The following is a 26,314-nucleotide window of genomic DNA, read 5'->3' on the forward strand; positions in this document are numbered from 1 at the left end:
TGAACAACCCAAACAGAGCTAGAGTTCCTTCAGTACGTGTGTGTGTGTGTGTGTGTGTGTGTGTGTGTTTGGGGGGGGCTGGCAGCAAACCGCCTGGGTTTGCCGCCAGGCGGTTTGCTGCCAGCGCTGATAGTAAAACATGGCTTCATAATGAACTGTAAATCATGCTCATTTCCACCCCAAAGCCAAATAAATATGAGTTACACAAGTAGCATCAAACCCTGAGCCTGCTGTACTGTGCTCTAACTTATGAGCTTTGGGAAGTGGCTCAGTGCAGTGAGGTGAAAGCATAAACAGTGTGCTTTCACCGAAAACAGTCTGCCTGTGATAGAGTTTTCTCTCAGCTGTATGAAAATTGTCTCCTCAAGGTCTCTCTCACACCCAAATGCCAGATTCCCACCCCCCAACAGCAGAGCAGGGCCGGCTGGATTCAGTGTCTGTGGTGAATGCAGGTTTCCTGACTTAAAACAGTGGATCTACCCCCCAGTCCAAGATAAGGGTCTTTAGAGCAGTTATCTTATCAAAACATCAGCTTCTGCAAAAGTTTCTCTCCCCGGCAGAGGCCTCACAGTCACCAAGACTCATGAGAGTCATGCATTTCTAATTGGCTGAACAGAAACAGCGCTCTACTTTTTCTTGGAATAATCACAAACACACATTTAGATGAATAAGTGTTTACTAGTCGATAGAGCCAAAGAAACCCATTGTCTGGAACATACAGGCGTTTTTAATACAGGTAAACTATGACAGTTAAAAGATGAGGCGCTTCCTTGCTCTCAGCCTGTGGTGAAAAGCTGAGCAGGCTGTGATTTCTTTCTCCAGTAGATGGAGATGTTGATCAAGAATGAGCTGAGTTTGTCTCTAACTCGAGACAATTGTCTGGCAGACTAGACGCCCTGTGAACAACCGAAAACCATTTCATCAAATCAAGAGGAAGTGGAAAAGTGCGAAAAGTAAGGCTGAATGTAAACAGTCAACTTCATCAGAACAAATTCATATCCTTTATCATCCAGTTTAATGGTGGAGGGGAAACAATCCGGGATGTAAAACAACATTTCACAGCTGTTTCTGTCATGGGAAAACACTGGTTCACAGGATGGAGAGAAAATAATGTCTTTTTTTTTTTTTTTTTACCTCAATAACAGATGCTTTTTACAGAGCCAACATCTCTACAGGCCACTGAAAAGAGAAAGGGAAGAAATGCACTCAAAGGGCACTGAAGCAAGGTAAAGACATGTTCACCGAGGCACAACAAAGATTACAAGCAACACCGCTGAACATTGTGTTTTAAAGGTAAATGCAAACACTCAAGAGCAGAGCTGACTCTGAGGAGGATCATCCTGAATGTTTAGGTCTGGGGTTGAAAAAAATCCCAGGCACCTAGCTTGAATGGAGAAAAGAAAGGCAGATGCACAAAACTTAATTCTCTAAGGGACTGACTTAAGGCTAGAACACAGAACTAAAGATGAGCGCTCAAATTAATATTGCACCCAGATGAGTCTTAAGTGTCCTTGGATGACAAGCAGTGATTGGATTGCAAGCTTGGTAGCTTTTGATGGCCATGCCTGTCAGCCTCACCTGCCTTTTAATCAGTAATTACCATAGGGGATTCTCTGGCATTTCTTAATTAAATTGGATCAAATGCAATTAAAATCCACACTCTCATTCCTTTAAAAGGGCTCTGTGGAGTCCTTGTTTAGTTCTTGCTGTTAAGAGAATAAGCGGTTGAATGGTCATAGCAACGTGCCATCTCTCAGTGATCTGTACTTGATTATTTCAGTGGTCAAATGAAGTTTGCAGTTTGCACAGTAAAGGGCAGGATGGAGTTGGCGACTGGAACTTCTATTCTAAATACAATTATAGGTTAAAAGCGTAGATGAGCAGGCAAAGTTGCTCTTCTCTTAAAATAACTGAAGTTAACCTGCTAGCATGTATTGTAGCAAAAGGAATATCATCATAGCTCAAAGTGCTGCACTGTATCATCACTTGTTGCATTTATGCCGTGCAGCTTTCATATACTCACCATCTAGAAAAGTCCCCGGCGCGCCAGGATCCAAAAACCTCAGACACATCAGTGGCAATTTTCCCATCTGCAGTCGTCATATCATCTTTGGAGTTGTTATTGTAGTTGCCACAGGCGCCACACATTTTTCCAGACAGGCTGTTGTGGACAAGAATGCTGACCTCCTGTGAGGCTGAGTAGGTGACCCTCACAGCAGACCCCCTCTCGATGATCACAGTCTTCTCTGAGATTTTAACAGATACATCACTCACCACTCTGCTGGGAAGAGAGACCTTCCTGCCATTTACCTGAGTGACATGAAGACGAGGAAGGAAAGGGAAATAGAAAGTGAATTGAGACCTATGGAAAAAGAACTTCCATCAAAATGAGCCCTGTCACGGTTTGAAGCTCCTCTCACCCAGGTCGTGTGGTCGCTGTTGACTGCAACAGTGGTTTCCTTGAAGAACATGTACACAGTGGCAGCAGTGGGGTGTGCGCCTTTACTGCAGACTCTGACGTCCACAACCACACGGAACCACAGCTCAGCGGTCTCATCACACAGAGATGCCACTTCAAATGCCCCTTGAGCTCCTATGGCTCCCGACATGCCATCAAAGGAGCTAAGGTGGCCAACCTGACTGACTCTGCACTGGCCCTGTTTGACCTGGCAACCTCTGACTCCATCTCTCACATTACAGACCTCCTCATTGGTGCAAGATTGCTTTTCACACTTCACCAGACCAGAGGCATGACACACACACTTGGATTTACAGTCTTTGTCCACCACTGATTGGCCCACCTGCAAAATGGAAACGTTTAGCTATATTATATTGGCTTCTTTTTTCATGACTAATTTTAATTACAGTCACTATGTATGACAACAAAAGAGCCTCAGCACATTCTTACCATCAGATATCTGCCATCATACACACATCCGCACTTGTCCAAGGGAGCGCATTGGATGCCATCAGATACAAAGCCAGCATCACATTGGCATCCTTCAAAACAGCTTTCAGAGCAGGATAACGGGTAAATAAAACTGGCACATGTTCCACCGCAGGTGTCAGCACAAACCTCATAGTGACTGTGCGGAGGACAGGAAGGAGCTTCAAGAGAATAAGATATTTGTGAGATTTTCTGCTTGGCCCTGAAATATTAGAAAATCAATACAGAGTGGTGTGTAACTTACGGCAGAAAGAGCTGCTCCTCCAGGGCTGGATTTGAACACCTGCACTTTGGCAGGCCAGAGCATAGGCCTGTACACTGTTGCACAGAGTATCTTTGTTGCCATCCACAGCACACACATCAAACACACAATTAGACACATACACCGCTGGGTCAAGTTCACTGTGGCAGGCTTTGAAAGGCCCATTTGGTGCACTTATGATACCGCAGGAGTCGGTTTTTCCATACAGTGTAGCCTTGGCCTGCTCACATAACGGGCATTGTCCTCCACAGCCGCCACAAATGTTACCAGGCAGGTCCACAACCCACGCCTTCCCAAAGTCATCAACATTGTTTGCTATTTTTCCTCCAGGAAGTATGAAGTCATCTGCACCGTTCTTGTTGTAGTTGCCACAGAGACCGCACATCCTACCCTGGTACGTAGAAGGAACAATCACCTCAACATAATAGGTAGTGTCATAGAGGACTGCCAGCCCGAAGTCTGTTTGGACAATTATGTTGTGCCCCTGTTGTGTGACTCTGAGACGCCCATCGCTCAGGGAGAGAGGAATGTTTAGGAGTTCATCATTGACCTGAGCAAAGAAAGAAGAGGTTGAACCACAGTAAGACATTTTTGTTAAAAATGCACATGCATGTAGAAATGTAAACGCAGAAGTGAAGCTTCTGAACTCACAATAACTTCCCATGGCTGTCCCTGCTGGATATAAATGACAAAACCATAGACTGTTACTGTGACCGACTTGGTAACAGCCACTTTTCCGTTTCCATACTTCTCATTCCCCTGAGTTATAGTGAAGGGTGTCAGCTGGCCATTGTCATCACTGCAAACCTTGGCCAATACATAGACACACGTTCCCTGAAAATCAAACCTCCGTCCATCAAAGGAAATGTAATGAGGGTCACCAGAAGCGACACACTTGCCTTGCCCCTCAGGGTGGCAGCTTTTCACTCCATTTGCAAGCTTACAGATTTCTCCCGGACGGCACTTGGCCTTCTGGCAGGACACTGCACCATTCTCTCCACAGATGCATCTCTCTATGCACTCGTTTTCTGGGTAGAAAATGTCGCCTTTCCTGTAGTAGTGGCCGCTGTACGTGCAGCCACATTCTCTCACAGGCGCGCAGGTACCCCCATTCAGCAGGTAGCCTTCGTCACACTCGCAGGCTTCGGCACAATGCCTGTGACAGACAGTGTGGGAGGTTAAGCTGGCGCAGCTGTCTGGGCAACCCGTGGCACACACGGTATAATGGCTGTGAGCTGGACACACCATTGCTGTGAGATAGGATCAGAAGAGCAGGAAAAAGATGGAAGATATACTGTGAAATAAGTGATTTGAAATATGAAAAAATAAAACAAAAATACGAGCACAAACTCACGACAGAAGGTATCTGTTCTCCAGGAGTAGATGGTGACTCCTCGGCTCTGACAGGCGGAGACATACACTCCTACTGCGTCACAGACTGATCCATGGTGACCACGATATTGACAGGCATCATACACACAGTCCTCCAGGTAAGGAGCAGGGTCCACGTGTCTGTGACAATCTCTGAAAGGCCCTGCCTTGTCCACTATGATACCACAGTATTTCTGGGCTTGGTACTCTTTCTTCTGGGAGTCTGAACAGGCCTGGCACCACACCCCCTGGCAGGCCGATGAACAGCCTGCTACGGAGGCCACCTGCCAGCTCTCCCCCAGCCTGCCTCCATCAGGGGCGGTCTGGCCATTTCGCATGGTCATGTCATCCTTACCATTTCCATTGTAGTTGCCACACAGACCGCAGACTGCACCCTGGTACTTGCTTGGCAGAGTAATGCTCACCACGCTCCGCCAGTCAAAGGTCACAGTAATACCAGCAACCGTCTCCACAACAGCTGTCCAGCCGCTGAGAAGCACCATCAGCTTATTGTCGTAATCCAATGGCAACAAAGCAAGCTGCCCGTTCAGCTGAGGAGCGAAAACAAGGGAGGGAGGGGGGAATATTTTTAGGAGATTAAAAATGTAATGATTCTGTTTTCCTTAATATGCAATCAAATCTATTGGGATAAGGGATGTCAGAATTGGCACAATGACAGTAGGCATCATCAGATCATCCACTAATTTGTATGAGGCTTAGAATATCTGTCCTGTTTTTGTTTTCTGTACTGTGACAATATGCTACGTTCCATTTCACACACATACACACGCACACACAAAAAAAAAAAACAACCAAATCTTCCATTACTTTAATCTTTTTTCAAATCAGTTTATATGCTTCAGATTATCCACACTTACCATGACCATGTAGGGGTATTCTCTGCTGATGGTGAGGGTGATCCCATATATGGAAATCGTGACCGTCCTTGTGTAAGAGACAGCTTTGCTCCCACGGTGGTTGTTCTGCACAGTCACCTTGAATGGCTCTAGCCCAGGCTTCTGAGAGCACAGCCCCACCAGCTGATATACACATGTTCCCTGGAAGTCATACCTGCGGCCATCGAAAGTGCGGTAGTGTGGGTCACCCGAGGCTGTGCATGTGGCATAGCTGATGGATCGACAGGCACGCTCGCCATTCTCCATGGCGCACTTTTCGTTGGCAGAACAGGATGCCTCGTGGCACGTCACCATGGCCAGGGCCGCCTCACACACGCATAGGCGTGTACAAGCCTCATCGGCCCAGAAGTGCTGGCCTGGCCTGTAATAGCGACCCTGATATGAGCAGCCACATGTTTTCGCAGGCACACAGACACCAGCACTGAGAACATAACCTGCATCACAAACGCAGGCCTCAACACAGGCACCGTTGCAGGCCTGCTTTTGTTCAGGGAAGGGGCAGGAAGGTTGGCACGGGGTGGTACACTCTTCATAGTGGCTGTGACGCTGACAGTTCATTGCTGGGTAGAAATTGAATTTCAATAGCATTAGCCAAAGACGCTAAATCATTGATTTTGACATTGAACAAATATACAGCTTTCACAAATACTCACGACAGCCAAACTTTTTTCTCCAGCCTTTGATTACTATCCCTTCCTCACGACACAGCTTACTGTAGGAGGCCAATGCCTGGCACAGCATCCTCTTGTCTCCCTTATTCTGACATACATCATACACACAGTTGTTCATGAAAGCCTTGGGGTCGAATTTTTCATGACATTTCTGGAACACACCGTTGGTCTTAGCTGTGAGAGCCCCACAGAACGCCTCAGTCTCGTAGAGTTTAACCTCGTTACCATCACAGGTAGGACAGTTTTTCTGGCATGTGTCCCAGCAAGGATGATCCTTGTCCTGGTCAGGCGTTTGCCAGCTCTTTCCCCACTCTATCACTGATGAGACAGCTTTTCCAGCAGGATTCTGAAGCTCATCAAAACTGTTGCCATTGAAGTTACCACACAGACCACAGACACTGCCAAAGTAGCTGCTGGGTAGCTTAATGACGAGTTCCCAGTTCCAGTCATAACTGACAAACAGGCCAAAGTTTGTGTAGAGCACTGCGGTGTGACCAGATTGATGCACTGACACTTCCCCATCACCTAGTTGCACTGGAATATTCAGCATTTCCCCATCCACCTATATAACAATAATAATAATTATAATACAAAAACTCAATAAACAAGTTAAAAGCAAACACTGAAATACCACAGGTCAAACACATAAGACAATTAACAAAAACCTTACCATGACTCGACCAATTTGGTTCTTGCCCATGATGATGGTGTAGCCATACACAGACACATATACCTCCCTGACATATGAAACGGCAGTGCTTCCTCGGTTGTCATTTCTCTCTGAGATTGAAAATGGCACCAGACCGTCCAGATTTCCGCAGGTCTTAGAGATGACGTACTTGCAGGTGCCTTGGAAGTTGTAGTTGTAGCCGTCAAACGTGTGGTAGTGGGGGTCGCCCCAGGCCCAGCAGATGCCTGAGTAGGTGGGGATGCACACAGCTTCATCTTTCTCAACATGGCATGTCTCCTTGACACGACAATTGGCGTCCTTGCAGGGATCTACGCCAGATGGACAAAGAATTTGGATAGTTGCGATTTGAATGAATACTAAATTGAGATGTATTGCTGATTTGTTTGAGAGATTGTTTAGATTAAACAGTTAATTAAGTTAAAAATAGATAAAGTTGAATAAATAAATAGAGTCATTTGTCTTGCCTATATTGTAGCACGCTCGCTTTCCTTTCCTGATCATGCATTTTGTGCTTTGAGGACAGGTGTGCTTTTGACAGATGAGGCCTGTTGCTGGATTACAGGTGCACTTTGTGTTACAGTCTCCCTGATACACAACCTCACTAGGCTGGGGAACAGAGAAGGTTCATCACATGAGGGGGGATAACATAGTTGAAATAACAGGTTCAACAAAGATGCATGCTATTCCTGCTTCAAGAATAATAGAAAATAATCTATGTGAATCTCATCTCATTTCATCAGAAATCATCAGAAGTCATGAATGACAACACGAGCGCTGCAGTAGACAGCTTTTTTAAAAACACTCAAAAGCTCTCTGTTTTACATGACTGAGGATAAAATGTACAGAGATGAACTTTACCCTGTATGTTTTTCCATGGTCATAGCAGCCACACTCAGTCTCCTTAACACAAATCTGTCCATTGAATAAGAAGCCATCATCACACTCACAGCCTTCTGTACAGCTGGTGGAGCACTGTACTATCTCTGTGAGGCCTGGGCAGGATGCAGAGCAGGCATCTGCACACACCTCATAGTGACTGTTGGCTGGACACTTCATGGCTGAAATCAATCATCACAAATCACTGTATATAAGTGTATATATATTAAAATATTTTAAAGAAGGGCATAAACTTTGGTGTAATGTTCACATGATTAATATGATAGATAAAAATAAAAGCTTTATCTGCAGGATACAGAAAAAGGTTAATCACTCACGACAGAATGAAGCCGTTCTCCAGTTTTTCACTTCCACTCCTGCCATGTGACAGTTAAAGGCGTAAGCTGCAATGCTGTTGCACAGCACCTTTCCATCTCCATTGGAAGCACACACATCAAACACGCAGTCATCAAAGTATGGCTTAGGGTCCAGTTTACTATGGCAGACCGCAAAGGGACCTTTGGGTGCCATAACAATCCCACAGTAAGTGGACTTTGAAAACACAGCTTTGCGGGCTGGGTCACAATTAGGACAGTTATTGCCTTCACAGCCATTTTCACACACCACACCAGAGATGGTGAGCATCCATGACTTTCCAAACACATTCACGTTGTCAGTGACCTGGTGGTTGGGCATTTGGAAGTCGTCTTTTTGGTTACCGTTAAAGTTACCACACAGGCCACAGACCTTTTCACGGTAATTGGCAGGTACTGTCACCGTGACATGGTAGACCAGGTCATAAGTTACAAGCAGTCCAAAATTTGTTGCAATAGCATAATGGTTGCCTTCTTGGTAGACCAGCACAGCTCCATCATCAAGATTCAGGGGAAGGTTATGAAACACTCTATTTACCTGAAAATAAAAGAAAAGGCAGAAATCACATTTAAGGGATGTATTAATGCTAAAATATTTGCCAAACTACTTTTAAATCCTGAAGGTTTGCTAACATCTGCCATTACATAAAACAAACAAAAAAAGAATATATCATTGCATTCCAAATAAAGATCAGGTTAAAAAATAAGAGACATATTCACCAGGACTCCAAACATGTTGTTCCTCAGGATGAGAGTGAAGCCGTAGACCTCCACAGCAACCAGCTTAGTGACAGATACCACTTTGCTGTTCATGATCTGGTTCCACTGCACGTTTTCCACCTCCACAGAGAAAGCCACCAGGTGACTGCCTGTCAGCCCACAGCTCTTAGAGAGTGTGTAGGTGCAGGTACCCTGGAAATCGAATAATCGCCCATCAAAAGACTGGTAGTGGGGGTCACCAGATGCATGGCACACACCTTTACCAACAGGGTGACATTTCTGAATGCCATTTTCTACTTTACACTTCTCATTAGGGCCACAGGAGAACTTCTTACACTCAACCTGACAAAAGAGTTGAGAAAACAGAGACTTAAACTCCTAAAACAGATATGCCATATTACAAGTTTATACTGACGACTATCATTATTGGTCACTTAATTATAAATTACCTCTCCATCTTGTGTGCATTTGCACTCCTCCTGGCATTGGCCACTGGGGTAAAACACCTGATTGATGCGGTAGTACTGGTCATTGTAGAGGCAGCCGCACTGTGAGAAGGGAACACAGGTATCTCCACTGAGGATGTAGCCTTCATTACAGGAACAGCCCTCCTTACAATCAGCCTCACAGCCTTGAGGGGGGGCCAGACTTTCACAGGTGGCAGGGCAGCCATTTGGACAAACTTCATAGTGGCTGTTGAGTGGACATTTCACTGCTGGATACAAAAGACATCAAAAAAAGGTGTGAATAATTTTTTATTTTTTTTTTTATTAACTTGACACTATTAAAGTACTGAATTATTACAAAACAAACAAAACAATCAAAAAACAGCATTCTTACTTTGCCTGTTATGTAAATGATTGTAATGTGAATGTGTTTCTCACCACAGAACTGACTGGTTCTCCAGCTGTACACCTTGGCCCCAACATCTTGGCAGGCCGACGTGTATGCAGTAATAGCCTGACACAGCACATCTTTTCTGCCTTTATACAGGCAAACATCATAAACACAGTCTTCAAAGTAACCAGCTGGGTCCACCTTAGCAATGCAATCACGGAAAGGCCCACTGGCGTCTCTCAGTATACCACAGAAATCTCTTTTTTCATACTGAACCTTCTGGGTGATGTCACAGTCAGGACACGCCCCTTTACAACCTTCGACACAGCCTGGGATCTCGGCCACACGCCAACTGGCGCCAAAGACCTCTGGTGAGACGGGTCTGTTGCCGTTCTTTGGAATCAGGTCATCTTGAGATTTGCCATTGTAGTTTCCACAAAGTCCGCAGACAGCTCCCATGTAGTTGCTTGGAAGTGTTACAAACACTGCGCTTTCCCAGTTGAAGAAGACTTTGAGGCCAAAGTTAGTCTTGACAACAGCATACCAGCCATTCTTATACACAGATACCTGCCCTCCAGCCAGAGTCACAGGAAGGTTCACCAGCTCATTATTCACCTGGAGGAGAGTATGGTTGTGGTTATTTTGATGAGGACAGGTCCAAATAATGAAGGGAATGAAAGTTGCATATAATAAAGATTATATTTGTACCATAATCAGGCCCTTGTGTGTCCTTGTAATCACAACGCTGAGAGAATACACCTTGACCTCCACTAATTTGGTGTAGGAGACCACCTTGCTGCCCCTGTGATCATTCTGCACCAGCACTTCAAAAGGCACCAGCTCCGGGTTGTTGGAGCAGAGAGCAGTTAGTTGGTAGACACATGTTCCCTGGAAGTCAAACCTCCTCTTGTCAAAAGTCATGTAATGGGGGTCACCTGTGGCCTGGCAGGTGCTATGGGAAAGGGCCTGGCACTTTTTTATGCCCTCAACTACACGGCACTCCTGCCCTGCCCCACAGCCTTTATTCTGACACTCCACCTGTCTGCTCCCAGCAACACATTTACACCACTTCTGACAGCCTTGGTTTGCCCAGAATGACTCCCCAGCAGGGATGTACCGACCCTCGTAGGTACAACCACATTCGGCGGCGGGCACACAACGACCTCCGCTCAAAACAAAACCTGTGTTACACATACAGGTCTCCACACAGGCGCGTTTGCATTTGGATGGAGCATTCAGGTCAGAACAAGTAGCTGGACAGGCATTACCACAGAGCTCATAGTGGCTGTTGGCTGGACATTTAGCAGCTGTAAGGAGAGGAGCAAGAATAGACTGAGATAAATGCCTTTGATCAATAATGAGAGAAACACATTACAGTAGTGATAAAATTAGCTGATATTACTTACGGCAATTTGCCATCTTTCTCCAGTCGTGAACTTGGATTCCAGCAAGTTGGCAGGATTCAGTGTAAGCCTCCAGCGCCCTGCAGAGGAAATATCGAAGGCCACCTCCCATGCATACATCATATTTACAGTTCTCCAGGTAAGCTTGTGGATCAATGATGGCGTGGCATTTACTGAATGGCCCATTTACTACAAGTGTAATGAGCCCACAAAACAAATCACCCTCCCACATTTTCATCAGGCTGTGTTCACAGCGCTCACAATCACCCACACAATCATCTCTGCAGACAGCATCTTTCACCAGCCCGGGAACCTTCCAGCTGCTGCCAAAGGCCACAGGCCCATCTGCCTGGGTGCCGGAGGGAGTGGTGAAATCATCATTGGGGTTGCCATTGAAGTTGCCACAGAGACCACAAGTCTTACCAGCGAAACTGCCGGACAAAGTGACCACGAGATAGTGTTCCCAGTCATAGCTGACAGTGAGGCCAAAATCAGTCTGAATGACCACAGAGCGACCGCTCTGAAACATCATTAGCTTGTCATTGTTCAAGGCTACTGGCAAACTCCAGAGAGTGTTGTCAATCTGCACAAAAGAAAATAGAAAACATTTCAAGGGGGCATTATATTCAAATGTATTTCAATGTGTGCATTGCAAACAAACTATTAAAACTAATGATCATTATACATTGAATTAGACATTACTTTCAATTTAATTAAAAGCATTTACATATTAAATAACAATACTTGAAAGGATAAATAGAAATCCTTACCCTCACACGACCTCTTTCTGATCGAACGACTGTGATGGTGATGTCATACACTTTCACTGTGACCAGGGCGACATAAGACACCCTAGGGCTTCCCCTGTTCTCATTCTGGGCAAGGATCTCAAAGGCTGGCAGATTATCCTTTGCACAGTTTATAGCAACGACGTATGTGCAGGTGCCCATGAAGTTATAATGTCGTCCGTCAAAGGTATGGTAATGAGGATCTCCCATGGCCCAGCAGATACCAGACTTGTTTTCCACTGGTTTGGGGACGCAGGAAGGATATCTTCCCTTCATCTGACATACCTCATTAGCACTGCAAGTGAAACTGCTACATGACAAAGATACTAGAAAGACAAATAATATAAAGTTAATGTCCGCATCTTTTTACTTTTTTTTGCCCAAATGATGAAGAGTAATATTTACCTGGCTTTATACATTGTGCTGGGGCGCCATAACCATTCATCTGGCTAACTCCTATACTGTAGACCGCAAAGGGAGAACTAGAGCTGGATACAATGTGTTTGTTGTTGCCAGAGGTTCGCTTGTAGGACATCTCTGCCCAAGAAAAATCAGTCCCTGCAGCCTCTTTCCACTGAACATTACGGGGTAAGTTCATACCATCAAAACGGAGCTCTGCCACTGCACTTGTGTGCGCAACAATCAGGGCTTTGTTTTCAAAGTTATCAAGAACCTCTAGTGAGTAAGAGGAACAGAATCGGTCTGTAGGCAGGATGTTCATCAAGAAAGGGTCATAGAATTGGTACCAGCCAAAAGCAACGCCGTTGAAGAGCAGGAGGACCTGGATGCCATGATCAGCCTGAATGGACAATGTCTCACTACGATGGTTGATCTCGACTGTCTGCCCCCTCTTCAAACTCAAAGAATCTTTTCTGTTTCCATGTTGAACAGTAACCCGGGTGGGTTGGGAGGCCTGGAGGTACAGGCTATCAAATTTCTTCTGAAATTTCAGGGGAGGCACAATGAAGCTGGATCCCCAACTGCTCACTGGCAGTAGCTGCTCGTAAACATGGTTACATTTCGAGAAGCGCCAAGTGCAAGTGTGACCCGTGAAAACAGCAACAGGGTGCTGAGAGGCAACTCTGGTACTGGAGAGGTCATATCTGCTCTGGAGCTGGACAGTCTCATACGACTGGAGATCTATTACCATGTGGCTGCCCCTCCCATAGACACGACCCTGGAAGTTGATTGAGCCTTGCGGGAAAATCTCTACTTTATTGATCTGTTTTCCATTGGTCACAGAGAACTCTTTATAGGAGCCATAGGGAGACCCAGCAGGGGTAAGGATGAAATAGTCTGTACCCCAGTCAGTGGTGGGATACACCACAGAGGTGTCAGCTGTGTACAGCTTGTAGCTGAAGGAGGTTACAGTCACATCTGCAGAGGCTTCAACACGCACTGTGTTGGGAGACCTCACACTACCATACATTTCAACATTGCTAGGGAGACTGACAGTGACCCCTTCTCCTGCTTCTAGGGTTTTCTCTTGCTTGAAGTTTAAGGAGCTCACTTCCACTGTCACTTTCGCAGCGGACTGAAGAGCGCTGATGTAGAGCTGAAAGCGAGGAGTATCGTACCGTGGGGCATAGTTTTGCATGAACGAAAGGGCAAACTCTGTTCCTGCCCCTCCAGCACTAGAGAGACCTGAAAGAATGGGCAAGAGTGAGAAAAGCATGTCAAAACAAGAGTTACCTCGAGTGAAGTAGTCAGATACAAAATTGTATTTCATAAATCCTGTATATGGAGAGAAAGTGTCAAAAACAGCATTAGGAAATTAATGGGACTATTTGTGCCAAGGCTATCAAAGGATTCGCAGACAGGAAACACAAACTTGGCTTGATACTTCTTGGATCGCATCCACAGCACAAAGAAACAATGTGACACCACAGTGGAAGGGACTGAAAAATACATTCATTTCAAAGTTAAAAAGCTGGGATGAATGAATGCTAGTCTGTAATGGATGGATTGCTTTTTTTCCTTGATAACCATTGTGAGAGATTTAGACGGAGGAATAGTCACTTGACTGCTTCTCAGCAGCACTCAATAAGTCACTTTCGCAGACAATATAATTGCATAATGGAAATATTATCAATATCTGTGCCTATTCTGTGAAAAGAACATTTTCTAGGCTCAGTCAGGGCCTGGGGGATTTAGATTACATTCCTGTTTCTCCCATTTAGTATAAGAGTTGCAACTCAATAGCAGCTGAAGGTAAATGCAATTCCCAACAAAAGCAATTTTCAATTTAGATGTCTATCCTTTATGTGCAGCACTCTGAAATTCTTCACCTGTTTAATATTCTGCTTCACTCACAAAACCACCTGGTATGGCTGCACAACAATGCTCCCAACTGAGGGGCTTGACAACCTGGATTAATTTCTCCAAACAGAGGGTTCACTTTGCTTTGTGTCCTGCTGGGGAATTTTGAGCCAGGCTCTGAGGAACAGTGCTGTGATTTATCAGGTTTTGTCACGTTTAATAGTCATTGATGATGGCCAGCGTTTCTGATAGAAATTAAAGAAAAGAAAGATTTTCTGTCTAGTTGCTTGAACACAGACATCTGGTTGAAACAGACTTTAATTGAAACTCTTGCCTGCCACAGTCAAATATGAAAACATATACTTACAACTGAGTGTTGCCCCCAGAGCACAAAGCAGCAAGAGAGAACCCATGGCTGAAAGACAGAAAGTCCTGTTTTAGTTTTAGAAACAGTCACATTTCTTTAGGTTATACAAAAGCAACATTTCTCCAAAGGAATCAACATAAATAGTCTCAGAGTGAACAGTACTTACCTAACAAAAATTGAATGAGGTTTTTGTTGTTTTTTTACAGCTCCTTCCTTTTATATGCTCTAATGGAAGAGGCACAGCCAATCAAAATCATAAATGTGCAACAGGTAATACCCTTCCTCTAAAACAAACTAAGGCAGAACTTGGCAGTGCCAAGGCGGTCTTGCCATATGTTGACATAGGTGTGAGATCCAAAACCAGCACACCCAGTGAAATTCATATCCTCATTTCACTGGAGTTTCATGAGAATCCTTGTATGGTGTTCTCAGTCATCCCTTTTTGTGAAGAAGATGCATTTTAGTAAAGAGTACACAATTTGTACTGAAGAACAAGTAAAAGTACTGGTGCTAAAAAAAATAATTAAGCAAAAGTAGAAAGTACTCTTCTCAAAAACTACTTACTTTTTAACTGATGGATGTTTTATTGTGTCATTAATAGATTTGATTCATCTGTATAAAACATAAACACATTTCTCTGACAATGTATAGAAAATTTGATTTGTAAACAGATGTAGATATAAAGCAGTAATTTTGTTTGACAAAAATGTTTTAACATTTCTATCACACTTCACTTTCTGAACCTTTTGATCCGTTGCACTAGGAGCTGGTTTTCCAAGTTACCAGAGGCTATCCGGCTTCGTTTGGTACGATTATGAGTTTAAACACATGGCAGACACAGACTCCTCAAGTCATGCCATTCCAGTCAGCCTCAATTTATCCAACCCCAATAAGCAGGAATAATAAAACAGAATAGGCAAAATTACCGTAATAGCTGTGTGTTTTCCACAGATCTGCAAGAGATTAGAGTGAAGTGGATGCATTAGTAAAGGGTTAGGTCTTCACTGAGGTATCCTGAAGTGGACCCCTTGCTCGTTAGCCTATTGTTACACTATTTACTGACAAGCTTAGGATGCTAGCTCCAGCTCATTTTAATATCCGGCTAACCAAGGGCAGTGACAACATTTTTGTGGACTTATTTTAGCCAAACTAATAACCTTGACACCTCTTCCGAGGTTGACAGACACGTCTCAATTCTGGTGCGCAAGCTGTAGAGATTTTATTTCATTGGCTTATTTTTACTCGGTAACGGCAGTTATTTCAAATGTAGCGAAGCACAATATTCAGAAGAAAGTATACTGAAGGAAAGGCAAAATTACTGATTTTTTTTAATTACTCAAAAAAGTACAAGTTACACAGAAATGCTACTCAATTACAGTAACAAGAGAAAATTAATTCCACACCTGCATCTTAGGTATGGATAATACTTAATTACCATCTGTAGAGACCATAAAGTATTTTCCCTCCCTTTAGATTAAGAATTTACATTTGAAATACTAAAAACAGCAATTTCAATAATATATTAATGCATTAACCCCAGTATGACTGGATTTTGTCATGTTTATAGCACAATCTTTTTTGTACTTATCTTGGAAAATAAAATTCCATAGTCATTAGATGTACAATGCCACACATGTTTGATTATGATTTGATTATTTACCCACATTATATGTTCTGGTGTAACCAAATAATATTATCCATTTTTGAGTGGGCAAGGCAAGAATGTGATAAGACCAAACATGTAACTTATCATAGTTACCCAAGAGTCTGAACAGAAATCAGTCCAGTTTGAGAATGGGGCTGGGTTTTTAGGATTGTAACAAGATTTGTGGACTTCAAATGCATTTTATATATGTATAAATGCATTCACTGGTCTAATACAACACATTTCTCTCTAGATTTTTACTATACAGTAGAAATAAATTTAGGCAAGTATAGTCTAGAAAGTGTCACATGTAAATGAGACTGTATGCTCATTTCGCATGTGTACTCTTTACTCTACCTTTAGCGTGCTCCTTGCAAATTTAGTACTGGAAATTTAATCAGTCACATGGCACAGAGGCCAATCCTTGCTTCAATGCTCCCTTTGTCGATTTAACAAAAGTGAGTTGGCACCATAAAACTGATCACATTTGTCAAGTGACAGAAGAAGGTTTCTATTGGTTTTGTATCTGACCCATGTATATGTACAAGCTGCAACAGTGGGAAAATAAACATTGATCCCTCAAATATTTTATGGAATGAAGCTCTTGGGTGCGGCCTGAGTAAGCCTCCTTTAGTTATAGTACACATTGTGGATTTAGTTTAAGCTTTGCCCTTGTTGCTATTGGAACGTAATACTAACTTGTTTTAAAAAAAAAAAAAAAAAAAAAAAAGTTAACTGATAAGACGTGCATGTAAAATGTGAGAAATGAGAAAAGCATATCAAATTCAAATGACAGACTGGACAACATTTGTATTTCTTGTATTATGTATTTAAAAAAAAAATTACAGGGGACATTAAAATGGGTGTTATCCAATGGCGCCACTGTAAAAGAGAAAATATTTACTGACTTCAGTTTTAAACAGTAATTTGTGAATGCTTGTACTATACTGTTGTGAGGATTACTTACCAGCCAGCGAAGTCATGGAGAATCCATGGCTTGACTGATCTGTATGAGTGGAGGTCATTGAGGTTCCCACAGAGACCGCACAATTTGCCTGAGTACCAGAGACTGGCCTTCATTGTAACCATAGTAACCCCAATCTCAATCTCCAGCTCTGAATCCATCCCAGCATCCCTCCTAAAGATCACTGTGACCTCTGACTTGTCCTTGTTGACTCCAGCTGACAGGGACACTCCTGATGAGAAGGTGTAAGGAAGGGAAACAAAGTGTCCATTCACCTGTGGGGAGAAACGGAGTCAGGACCAACACTGGAAAAGCTGAAAAGGTTTCAGTCAAAAGCAATAGTGGAGTTATACCTTCACCCTGCCTTCATGTATGGTAAGTGACAATCCATGCATGAGGATCTGAATCACAGTGACAGGCCGGGAAGAGCTGCCGTCACAATGACAGGAGACCAGGCTAAACCACTGGACACTGGCCTCATCACAGAGGGACATCAGACTGTAAGATAACTCGGGCTCCAAGCTCACATGCTGCCCACTTAGTGTGGAGAGTTGGAGGCTGTCCCAGAGTTTACAGACTTCAGGTGCATCGTAACAGCCCCAGGACCCATTCCTCAGCGCACACTGCTGCCCTGGGCTGCAAACTGCCTCCTCACATATCACCCCACCCACTCTGTGGCACCAGCAGATATGGGTGCAGTCCTTCGTGTATAGTTGCTCGCCCATCTGAGAGGAGAAGAGAGAAATTCTGCACATTAGCTCAGACTAAATGAAATGTATTCTTCATGCATGTAGCATTTCATTACAGCATTAAACTTGTCCATTTACCTTAATATAAACATCCTTGAGGGCACACCCACACTGACTGTAAGGGACACACTGGGTCCCATCAAACACCCTGCCATAGTTGCACTGGCAGCCTTCTGAGCAGCTAGCTGCTGAAGAACCAGGCTGGAGCAGTGCAGGGCATGAATTTGAGGCAGAGTCAACACACTCCCTTGGGCTACTGTGATCAGGACATGGAAGAGCTGGTGGTATTAAAGACATGGTGGTTATTTTAGTGTCAGAACTCAAATGTTAAATGCAGTGCATTAAAGTTATTCACTTACTGCAGGGAGTGTTTGCTCTCCATGGCTTTACTGATATTCCTTTAGCCTGGCAGGATGCAGAATAGGCTTCCAGGGCCAAACAAGCAGCCATTTGCCCTGCCCCAGCACAAACTGCCTTGACACACATGACTCTGTAAGTGTCACGCTCTATACCACTGTTCAGGCAATGCTTAAAGTCAATGTGACTCTCCAGCAGAACATCACAGAGTGCGCTTTCATGTGGAAACAGATTGCACTTGTGACACTCTTCTCCACAAATGTCAGTGCAAAGTTGTCCAGTTGCCCAGCTCTGCAGGAGGTCTGCAAAGCTTTCTGTTAGATGACCATTCCTCAGTTTCAAGTCATCATTCTTGTCCCCATTGAAGTTCCCACAGAGACCTGAAGCTGAGGCATCATATACTTGAGGTACAGTCAGTCTGAGGTACTGGGTAGAGGACAAGTCAACTTTTACACCAGATGATGTGATGAGTACCAGCCTGTTACCGTCTTGGTATGCTTTGACCTCTCCATTTTCAAAAGGCACAACACGGTCTTCTCCATTAACCTGAAAATAGCAGAGTTCAGTTAAATCATTTTTCTCAACTATTGATTTGTGTTGAAATGCTGCAGAGACTGCAGAACTTACTTGTATTTTCCATAGAGTTTCAGGGTCAACAGAAACTTCCAATGAAAGCAAATGAAATTGCAGTTTGCTCATTCTGAAAGTGCCATTACTGGTTTTTTTAAAGCTAAGTAGAAGAGAGTAGTCATGTATGACTTTAGAGGAGAGAGCTGACACTACATAGGTACAAGCACCATAATGAGGCAGAATAACACCATCGAAAGTGATGTAGCCAAAGCCAGCAAACACTTGGCATACGCCGTACTGAAAGATGATGCCACCCTTTAATGAACAGTTCTCCATGGGGCTGCAGGTCATTTCTTTTTTACAGTTGCACTTTTGACAGCTTTTCTCAGCATAGAAGGGGCCAGCAGGGTGATACTCCCCCTCATGCATGCAACCGCAGTCAGAAACCAGCACACAGGTGCCACCACTTAGGATGTAGCCAGGGTCACATTGGCAGCCCTCCTCACAACCTCCACTACAGTTGGCTGGAGAGGACAGCTCAGCACACTGAACAGGACACCGAGGTCCACACAGCTCGTAGTGGCTATTCTTCGGGCATGTCATGCCTGAGGAGGAGAGGATAAGCAAGTCTTACTTCAACTCAGTCATATTTCTAACAAAGAGTCATTCTTACTAAACACAGTCAACATACTTTGGTCCCTGTACTCTAACATCCACTGACTTCATGCTGTAAACTCTTAGTGCAAGACTAGATAGACTGGAAACACCAGCCATTTGAAAATGTTTTTTTATGTGTTAAAAATTTGTTCTTTGAGTCAGTGCCTGAGGCATTTACTGTGATAACAGCAAATAAAATTCAACTCAAGAACCTGAATTGTGCGCTCACCACAGAAAGTGTCACTCCTCCAGTGTCTGACAGGTAGTTGTGCTGCCTGACAGGCGGCTGCGAAAGAGGCAATGGAATTGCAGAGTGCTGAGTAGTGTCCGTCAAAAGAGCAGCAATCTGCTACACAGATGTGAAAGTAAGGCTTCGGATCCAAGACCGAGGCACAGTCGGCGAAAGGTCCGAGCTCATTTAGTAACACCCCACAAAAATCTGAGCCTTCGTAGAGCCTCTGTGATGCCACATGACAATGCTTCTGTTCAGAGGAACAGTTGGACCTGCAAGCCTCTGCTTCCTGAATCCTCCAACTATGGACAAACCCAAGATCATTTTGGTCAAATGTGTCACTGGGCATCACTTGGTCATCATGAGGTTCACCATTGACATTCCCACAAAGCCCAGCCACAAAAGAGCTGTAACTGTTGGGGAGTATAACCGTTAAAGTACCACTCCTATAGATGATCAGCTCTAATCCCACATCAGTGTGAATGACAAGTGACGAAGGTGTGGGATAGACACTTATATGGCCCGTCTGGTGAGAATATGGTAAGGATTTAAACAGTCCATCCACCTGTCGGTAAAAATAGACATAGGATAAGGATTACTTTTGGTGGTTTATTTTCAAGTCTGTCCACAACATCTTACATAGTACTTACCAAAACCTTCTCTGGGTCATCTTTTCTTACCATCACTTCTATACCATAGACTGATAGTGTGACGGTGAGGCTATGAAAAAGCCTTTTGTAGCAACTTGCATCCGATATGGTGATACTGAAGGTAGTCAATCCAATTACATTGGACATAGTTTGAACTAATGTATATGCACAACTGTCTCTGAAGTCAAAAATATGTCCATCAAAGGTTATAAAGTGTAGCCCAGTAATAATGGTGCAATTTTTAGATTTTTCAGGGAGACACACACTTCTGTGATGTAGCTGCTTGCACTCCATTCCTTTGGGGCACTGGTCTGGATGGCAGTGGACCTCCCCAGCAGCTGGTCCACAGGTACAGCGTTGACCACAGTTATCCGAGATCCAGAAAGTTGAGTTAAGTCTGTGGTATTTTCCTCTAAAGTCTGTGCAGCCACACTGATGAGGACGCACACACCCCTCTGAACTCCTGATGAAGCCGGGATTACAGAAGCAGCCCTGAACGCAGATCTTACTACAGATGGGGGCATTAAATTCACAGGATGGAGGGCAAGCTGAGCCACAGGTTTTGTAGTGGCTGTTTGGAGGACAAAACACATCTGGGGGAGAAAAAAAATATATATAAAGAAAGGCACGTTATTTAAAGAGTTCTTGTGGACTAATATTGCTAGATATTCAAACATTGAATTACTCCACTCTCAGAAGTCTACTTGCCATCTAGAAATTCTCTATTGTAGCCATCCTCAGATTCTTCACAAACTATGGAATAAGACTTCACTGCCTCATCAACAGCAACATTTGAGAGTCTGTTAAGCATGTGATCGACTATACAACTGTAATAGAAGGAATGTGGCTTGACATGACTATGGCAGTGGGCCAAAGGTCCGTCCTGATTAATGACCACAGCACACTGCCTCTTGTAAGTAGAGATGTCCGACACAGGATCTGATAGCAAGGTCCCTTCATCTAGTTTACAGCCAGTGCAACAGTTATATGGGTGAGGGTACCCATCAGAAACCTTGTAATGCTCAGCAAGCTCCACGTTTGTCTTTATAGGAGGGGAACCAGGTCCAGTTACATTATATTCATCCTGAGCATCACTGTTAAAATTGCCACAAAGCCCATACACTTCTCCTTTGTAGTGTTCGTCCAGTGCAACAACAACAGTGGAGCTCCAGCTGTAGACTACTCGCATACCAAAGTCAGTTTTCAGGACAGTATTGCCTCTCAGGTACGAGACCTCAACCTTACCCCCCAATAGAATAACAGGAATGTAAGCCAGCTGACCATTAACCTGAAAATAAAAAGGGGAGATTCATGAGTCCAAAAAAAACAAAAAACTGAGCTGCAGTTTCCCCTTTACTTAAAATTAAATAACAAAAAATAATTACTTACATGTATGCTATCTACACTGTCGAGCTGGATGATGAGCCCATAAGCATGGATCGTCACCACCGGTGTAGAAGACAGAGCTTTGCCACCTTGGAATTCATACTTGGACACACTAAAGGGTGCCAGATCCCATGCCAGTGCTTTGCTGGCTGCAAGCAGGTAGGTACAGGTACCATGGAAGTCATAGCTAAGCCCATCAAAGGTGTGGTAGTGCTGCCGACCCCAGGCCCAGCACAGACCCCGGCGGCTCTTACAGACAGGCACACCGTTGCTCAGAGAACATTCCTCTGATTCATCACATTTGCTCTCACAAGCATCTAGGTTTTCGTCTGTTCAGGAAAAACAAAGTTTATAGTTTGAACAACAGGGGGAGGAAGGGAAGGAAAAAAAAAAAAAAAAAAGCCTCAGCTCACCTCAGTATCTGAGATGTTTGTGTAAATGCTTACCATTCCTGTGGCAGGTCACGACTCCATCCAAGACTATGCAACTATGCAGTGGAGGACATGAGTATTGCTCACACACAAGAGGAGGCCTGCAGGTGCAGTTAACAGTGCAGTTTTGGAGAAGTTTACTTTCAGAGGCCTGTTATTTAAAAAAAAAAATAAAATAAAAAATATATTCATTCAATACTACATTTTGTCAGAAAGTGCCTTTACTGGAGAGAAACTAACTGAACATCCTTTAATGTCATTATTGCCAACATATGTGCTACAAGTCCAAGAATCACTTTTTTACTAAACTGCAAACATCTGTTTTTTCTGACCATAAACCTCCTCCCATCCTGCATGCAGCCGCACTGCTTTTCTGGTACACAGGCATGGCCATCATAAAGGTGGCCGCTATCACACTGGCATCCTTCCTCACATTCTTCGGGGCACTGCACTGCCTGCTTCATCTCAGGACATAAAGAGGAGCAAGCATTGGCACACGGGCTGTAGTGGCTGAATTGAGGACACTGATAAGCTGTTTAAAGAGGGAAAAGAAAAAAAAAAAAAAAAAAAAAAAGGGAGGGTGTAATCACAAGTATTATAATATATTCCATTTGAATATTTCCATTTGTTAAATATACCAAGCTCTTAAAACTTACCACAGTTGGTGGCATTGGTCCAGCTGTCAGCCATGCCTCCTGCTTCCTTACACTCTGCCTCATATGCCCAGAGCGCATCACATAGCGCCCTGCGCTGTCCGTTTGCTAGACAGAGATTTTTCATGCAGAGTGAATAGTATTTCTGTGGGTACACCAAGTTGTGACAAGAGGAGAATGGTCCTTTTGGGTTGGTGAGGAGGCCACAGTACAGCTCGGAAGTATACGCTGGCTCAGGGAACTGACAGAGTTGACAGCTGCTGTCACATTCATTACTGCAAGATGAGTCAACACCACACAACTTCCACGATGGTCCAAAAACATCAACATCTGTGATCACAGTGCCATTGGGCAGCTGCAGGTCATCTGTAGGATCATTGTTATAGTTTCCACAGAGGCCACAGGTAATTTGTTGGTAATTGCTGGGGAGCTTGACCATAATGTGGTTTTGCAGGTCTGAAATTAGTTCAATTGACTGTTGGGTCTGGATGGTGAGCCATCCATTTTTCTCCCGTGCAGTGACATTGTTCTGGGAGAAAGGCAGATTCTCGTAAACACCGTTTACCTGTGAAAGACAATTCACTTTTAAAACTTCTCACAGTACAAGTATACTGTTAAAAAAATAAAATAAAATACAGATGAACATTAAGTCAAGTTGAATGTTTTGAAGTTAGTACCTGAATTTTTCCAAGAAAAGCCATAGACAAACTAAAATATAATTTATCAACTTGAAGGTAGATGTGGCTGCCCTGTGCAGCAATCAAAACAGACTCCACATCCCGTTTCCTGAGAGAGCATGTCTGCACTAGAGTGTAGTTACATGAACCATGAAACTCAAATGCCTGCCCATCAAATGTGGTGTAGTGGGATCCATCAACAGAGCAGTGTGCCACTTTGGGTTTGGTATGGCAACCTTGAACACTCTTAATAAGCTTACAGTCTTCATCCTCTCCACAGGAGACATTATGACATGTCATGTGTCCCCCTGCATGACATAAACAGCTTTGTTCACACGTAGACACCTCCTGTCCTGCCCTGAGGTACTCTCCGTGGTGAAAGCAGCCACAATCTTCTGGATAAACACAGAGGCTGCCACTGTGAACCAAACCTGCGTCACACAAGCAGTTTCCCCAAGTGTTCAGCTGCATCTCAATCGTTTTATTCTGCCAGCCAAGGCAGAGGTGAACAGAGGCATAACTTGCATTGTAACTGGTACTGGGGGGACAGGACAAGTCTGTAGAGAAACAAGGCAGTCATACAAGGCAGGGGGGAAGAAAAAAAATAAATAAATCAAACTAATGTCAAAGTTGACCAGTTATGCATTAGTACCATCTAGTGGTTTAATAGCATCTTAAAGCTTGTGGCTTCAATGTCAAGTCACACTGGTCAAAATTGCACTCACCAAAAAAAAAAAAACAAAAACAAAACTTTCCATTAAGTACCACCAAGCAACTGCTTAAAATACGTGATAAACACTAAGTTGAATGAAATGTTGGGTTCATGCATAAGCATCTGAAAATTCATTTAGTGGGCTATGATGCTGGACTCCAAATACAACTGTAAACAATATTCATTTAATTCACTTGCACAACAGAGTTAGCAGTGCATTAACACTCACAGCAAAATTCATGAGTCCTCCAAGCAGAAACTGTGGCCTTGTGGGAAAGGCAGACAGCAGTATATTCGGCCAGAGAGCGACACAGTGCAAGCTGGAGACCTCCATGAAGACACAGGTCACTGACGCAGTGCTTGTAAAAGCTGGAGGGGTCCACTTTGCCATGACAGTGTTTGAATGGTCCATTAACTTCCAGAATTTTTCCACAAGCCTCTGGGCCAGAGAATAGGGCCAGATACCCAGGTGAACATTTTGGACAACTTCCGCCTAGACATCCCTCCACACACCACGGATTCTCCGCCCTTCTCCAAGCTGCTCCAAAACACTCAGAGCCACGAGGCCCCTTTGTGCCATTTGCTGTGAAGTCATCAGCTGGATCAGAGTTGAAGTTACCGCACAGTCCACAAGTTGCATTCGCATATTTATTGGAGAGGGTAATGCTAACTATGCCCTCTACGCTGAGGCTAAGTTGAAATCCCATATCTGTGTAGATGTAGGCGTGCAACCCTGAAGAAAAAGCTAGTGCGGTGGGGCTTATGTGATATGGCAGGTGCCTTTTGACACCATCAACCTGTAGGGGGGAGGGACAGGGCAACACGTTGAAAGTAAAGGCTCCATTTTTAAGTGATCAAAAACAGAATACTGGCACTCACCTCAACACTCTCAGCGTTTTTGCTCTTCAGCCTCACCAGCACACCACTCACATTGATCAGGACATTAAGTTCCGACTCCAGGTGTCCATCCGTCTGTACGAGAACCTGAACACCATCAAGTCCTGGTTTTTGTTCATACAGGCCCAATAATAAGTGCTGACAGGTGCCATACAGGTCATAGGTGTAATGGTCAAAGGTGAACACATGGTGCCCACTGTAGATACATGTCTGGTGGGGGAGCTGCACACAGCTTCTGACTCCATCTTGAAGACCGCAATATTCATCAGTGCTGCATGAAGCCAAATGGCACTGCGTCTGGCGTGTGAGAGGATCACAGAAGCATCGTTCTGTGCATCCCTCATCAGCCCAGAAGGTCTGGTTGCTGTTGTAACGGAGGCCATTGTGAATGCAGCCACACTGGGACAAGAGGACACAGCTGTCACCATCCCAGACATATCCTGAGTCGCACTCACAGGTTTGCACACATGCCAGGGTGCAAGGTCTTGAAATAAACAGGTTCTCACAGGTCACAGGACAGGCTGTGCCACAGGTCTCAAAATGGCTATTTGCTGGACAGGAGATAGCTGTTGGAGGAATTTGAGGATAAAATTTCATGAATTTTTAGTTATTCAGCCAAACATTTACAGATGCAGACATTGGTCTATCATAATCCAAAAATACACTCTTGGGGGGGAAGGAAAAAAAAAAAAAAAAAAAATCACAAGTTGCCATTTTAAAACATTGCTTAAATTGTAGGAGTAGAGTAACTGGCTACTGTTACCACAAGTCTCTATGCTTACAAATTTTATCATAAACTAAATGAATAAAATTAAATAAAGCAGGTGGTTGGTGTGAAATAGCTGTCAATTCCTACAGCCAACACACCAGCAAGTACAAAACACTTGCTGTGAATTAAGCATGTAGATTAAGCAAACGAGTGAAGGTACACATTCTGTTCTCATAAGCCTTATGACAGCACTAAATCTTTCTTTAAGTCTGTTTCAAGTGTCAGGCTTCCATGAAGATGAAGTTAAGAGGGGGGGGAAAAAAAAAAAAAAAAAAAAAGTACATGGCTATTTGATTGACAAGCAGTATTAATATTCTGAGGCAATGGTGAAGGCAGAGAGGAACAGAAGCACAATGACTTCAAAAGGGAGCGGTGTTAATCGCATTTCAGGTAAAATGCCAGGACAGATAAACAGCTTTGTTTCTTTTAAAGGCCATTTTGCAAGCCCCTTCACAGTACAGAGCGACGAAATTCAACAACAT

The 26,314-nt window shown here is 43.9% G+C and overlaps 2 protein-coding genes across 2 annotated transcripts; both read right to left on the reverse strand.

The window, feature by feature from the left end:
- Window positions 1-726: 726 nt before the first annotated feature.
- fcgbp (Fc gamma binding protein) lies at window positions 727-13,454 on the reverse strand. The gene is made up of 21 exons (XM_029503772.1): window positions 12,263-13,454; window positions 11,840-12,096; window positions 11,073-11,652; window positions 10,375-10,973; window positions 9,714-10,281; window positions 9,279-9,544; window positions 8,830-9,171; window positions 8,074-8,647; window positions 7,718-7,917; window positions 7,324-7,465; window positions 6,839-7,167; window positions 6,151-6,730; window positions 5,459-6,057; window positions 4,564-5,131; window positions 3,861-4,459; window positions 3,192-3,759; window positions 2,909-3,108; window positions 2,421-2,801; window positions 2,024-2,310; window positions 1,135-1,179; window positions 727-896 (listed from the first exon to the last, which is right to left on the reverse strand). Exons 1-20 carry the CDS (start codon window positions 13,452-13,454, stop codon window positions 1,170-1,172), a joined length of 8,841 nt encoding a protein of 2,946 aa, XP_029359632.1. The 3' UTR covers window positions 727-896; window positions 1,135-1,169.
- Window positions 13,455-16,872: 3,418 nt separating this feature from the next.
- On the reverse strand, window positions 16,873-25,073 carry LOC115045136 (IgGFc-binding protein-like). Its single transcript, XM_029504655.1, has 14 exons — window positions 25,046-25,073; window positions 22,781-23,342; window positions 22,457-22,656; window positions 22,140-22,275; window positions 21,697-22,022; window positions 21,016-21,595; window positions 20,308-20,900; window positions 19,655-20,222; window positions 18,826-19,373; window positions 18,201-18,744; window positions 17,920-18,119; window positions 17,446-17,817; window positions 17,096-17,367; window positions 16,873-17,010 (listed from the first exon to the last, which is right to left on the reverse strand). Exons 2-14 carry the CDS (start codon window positions 23,214-23,216, stop codon window positions 16,995-16,997), a joined length of 4,791 nt encoding a protein of 1,596 aa, XP_029360515.1. The 5' UTR covers window positions 23,217-23,342; window positions 25,046-25,073; the 3' UTR covers window positions 16,873-16,994.
- Window positions 25,074-26,314: the final 1,241 nt, after the last annotated feature.

The sequence above is a fragment of the Echeneis naucrates genome, chromosome 6 (genome assembly GCF_900963305.1).
Source record: "Echeneis naucrates chromosome 6, fEcheNa1.1, whole genome shotgun sequence".
Lineage (NCBI taxonomy): Eukaryota > Metazoa > Chordata > Actinopteri > Carangiformes > Echeneidae > Echeneis > Echeneis naucrates.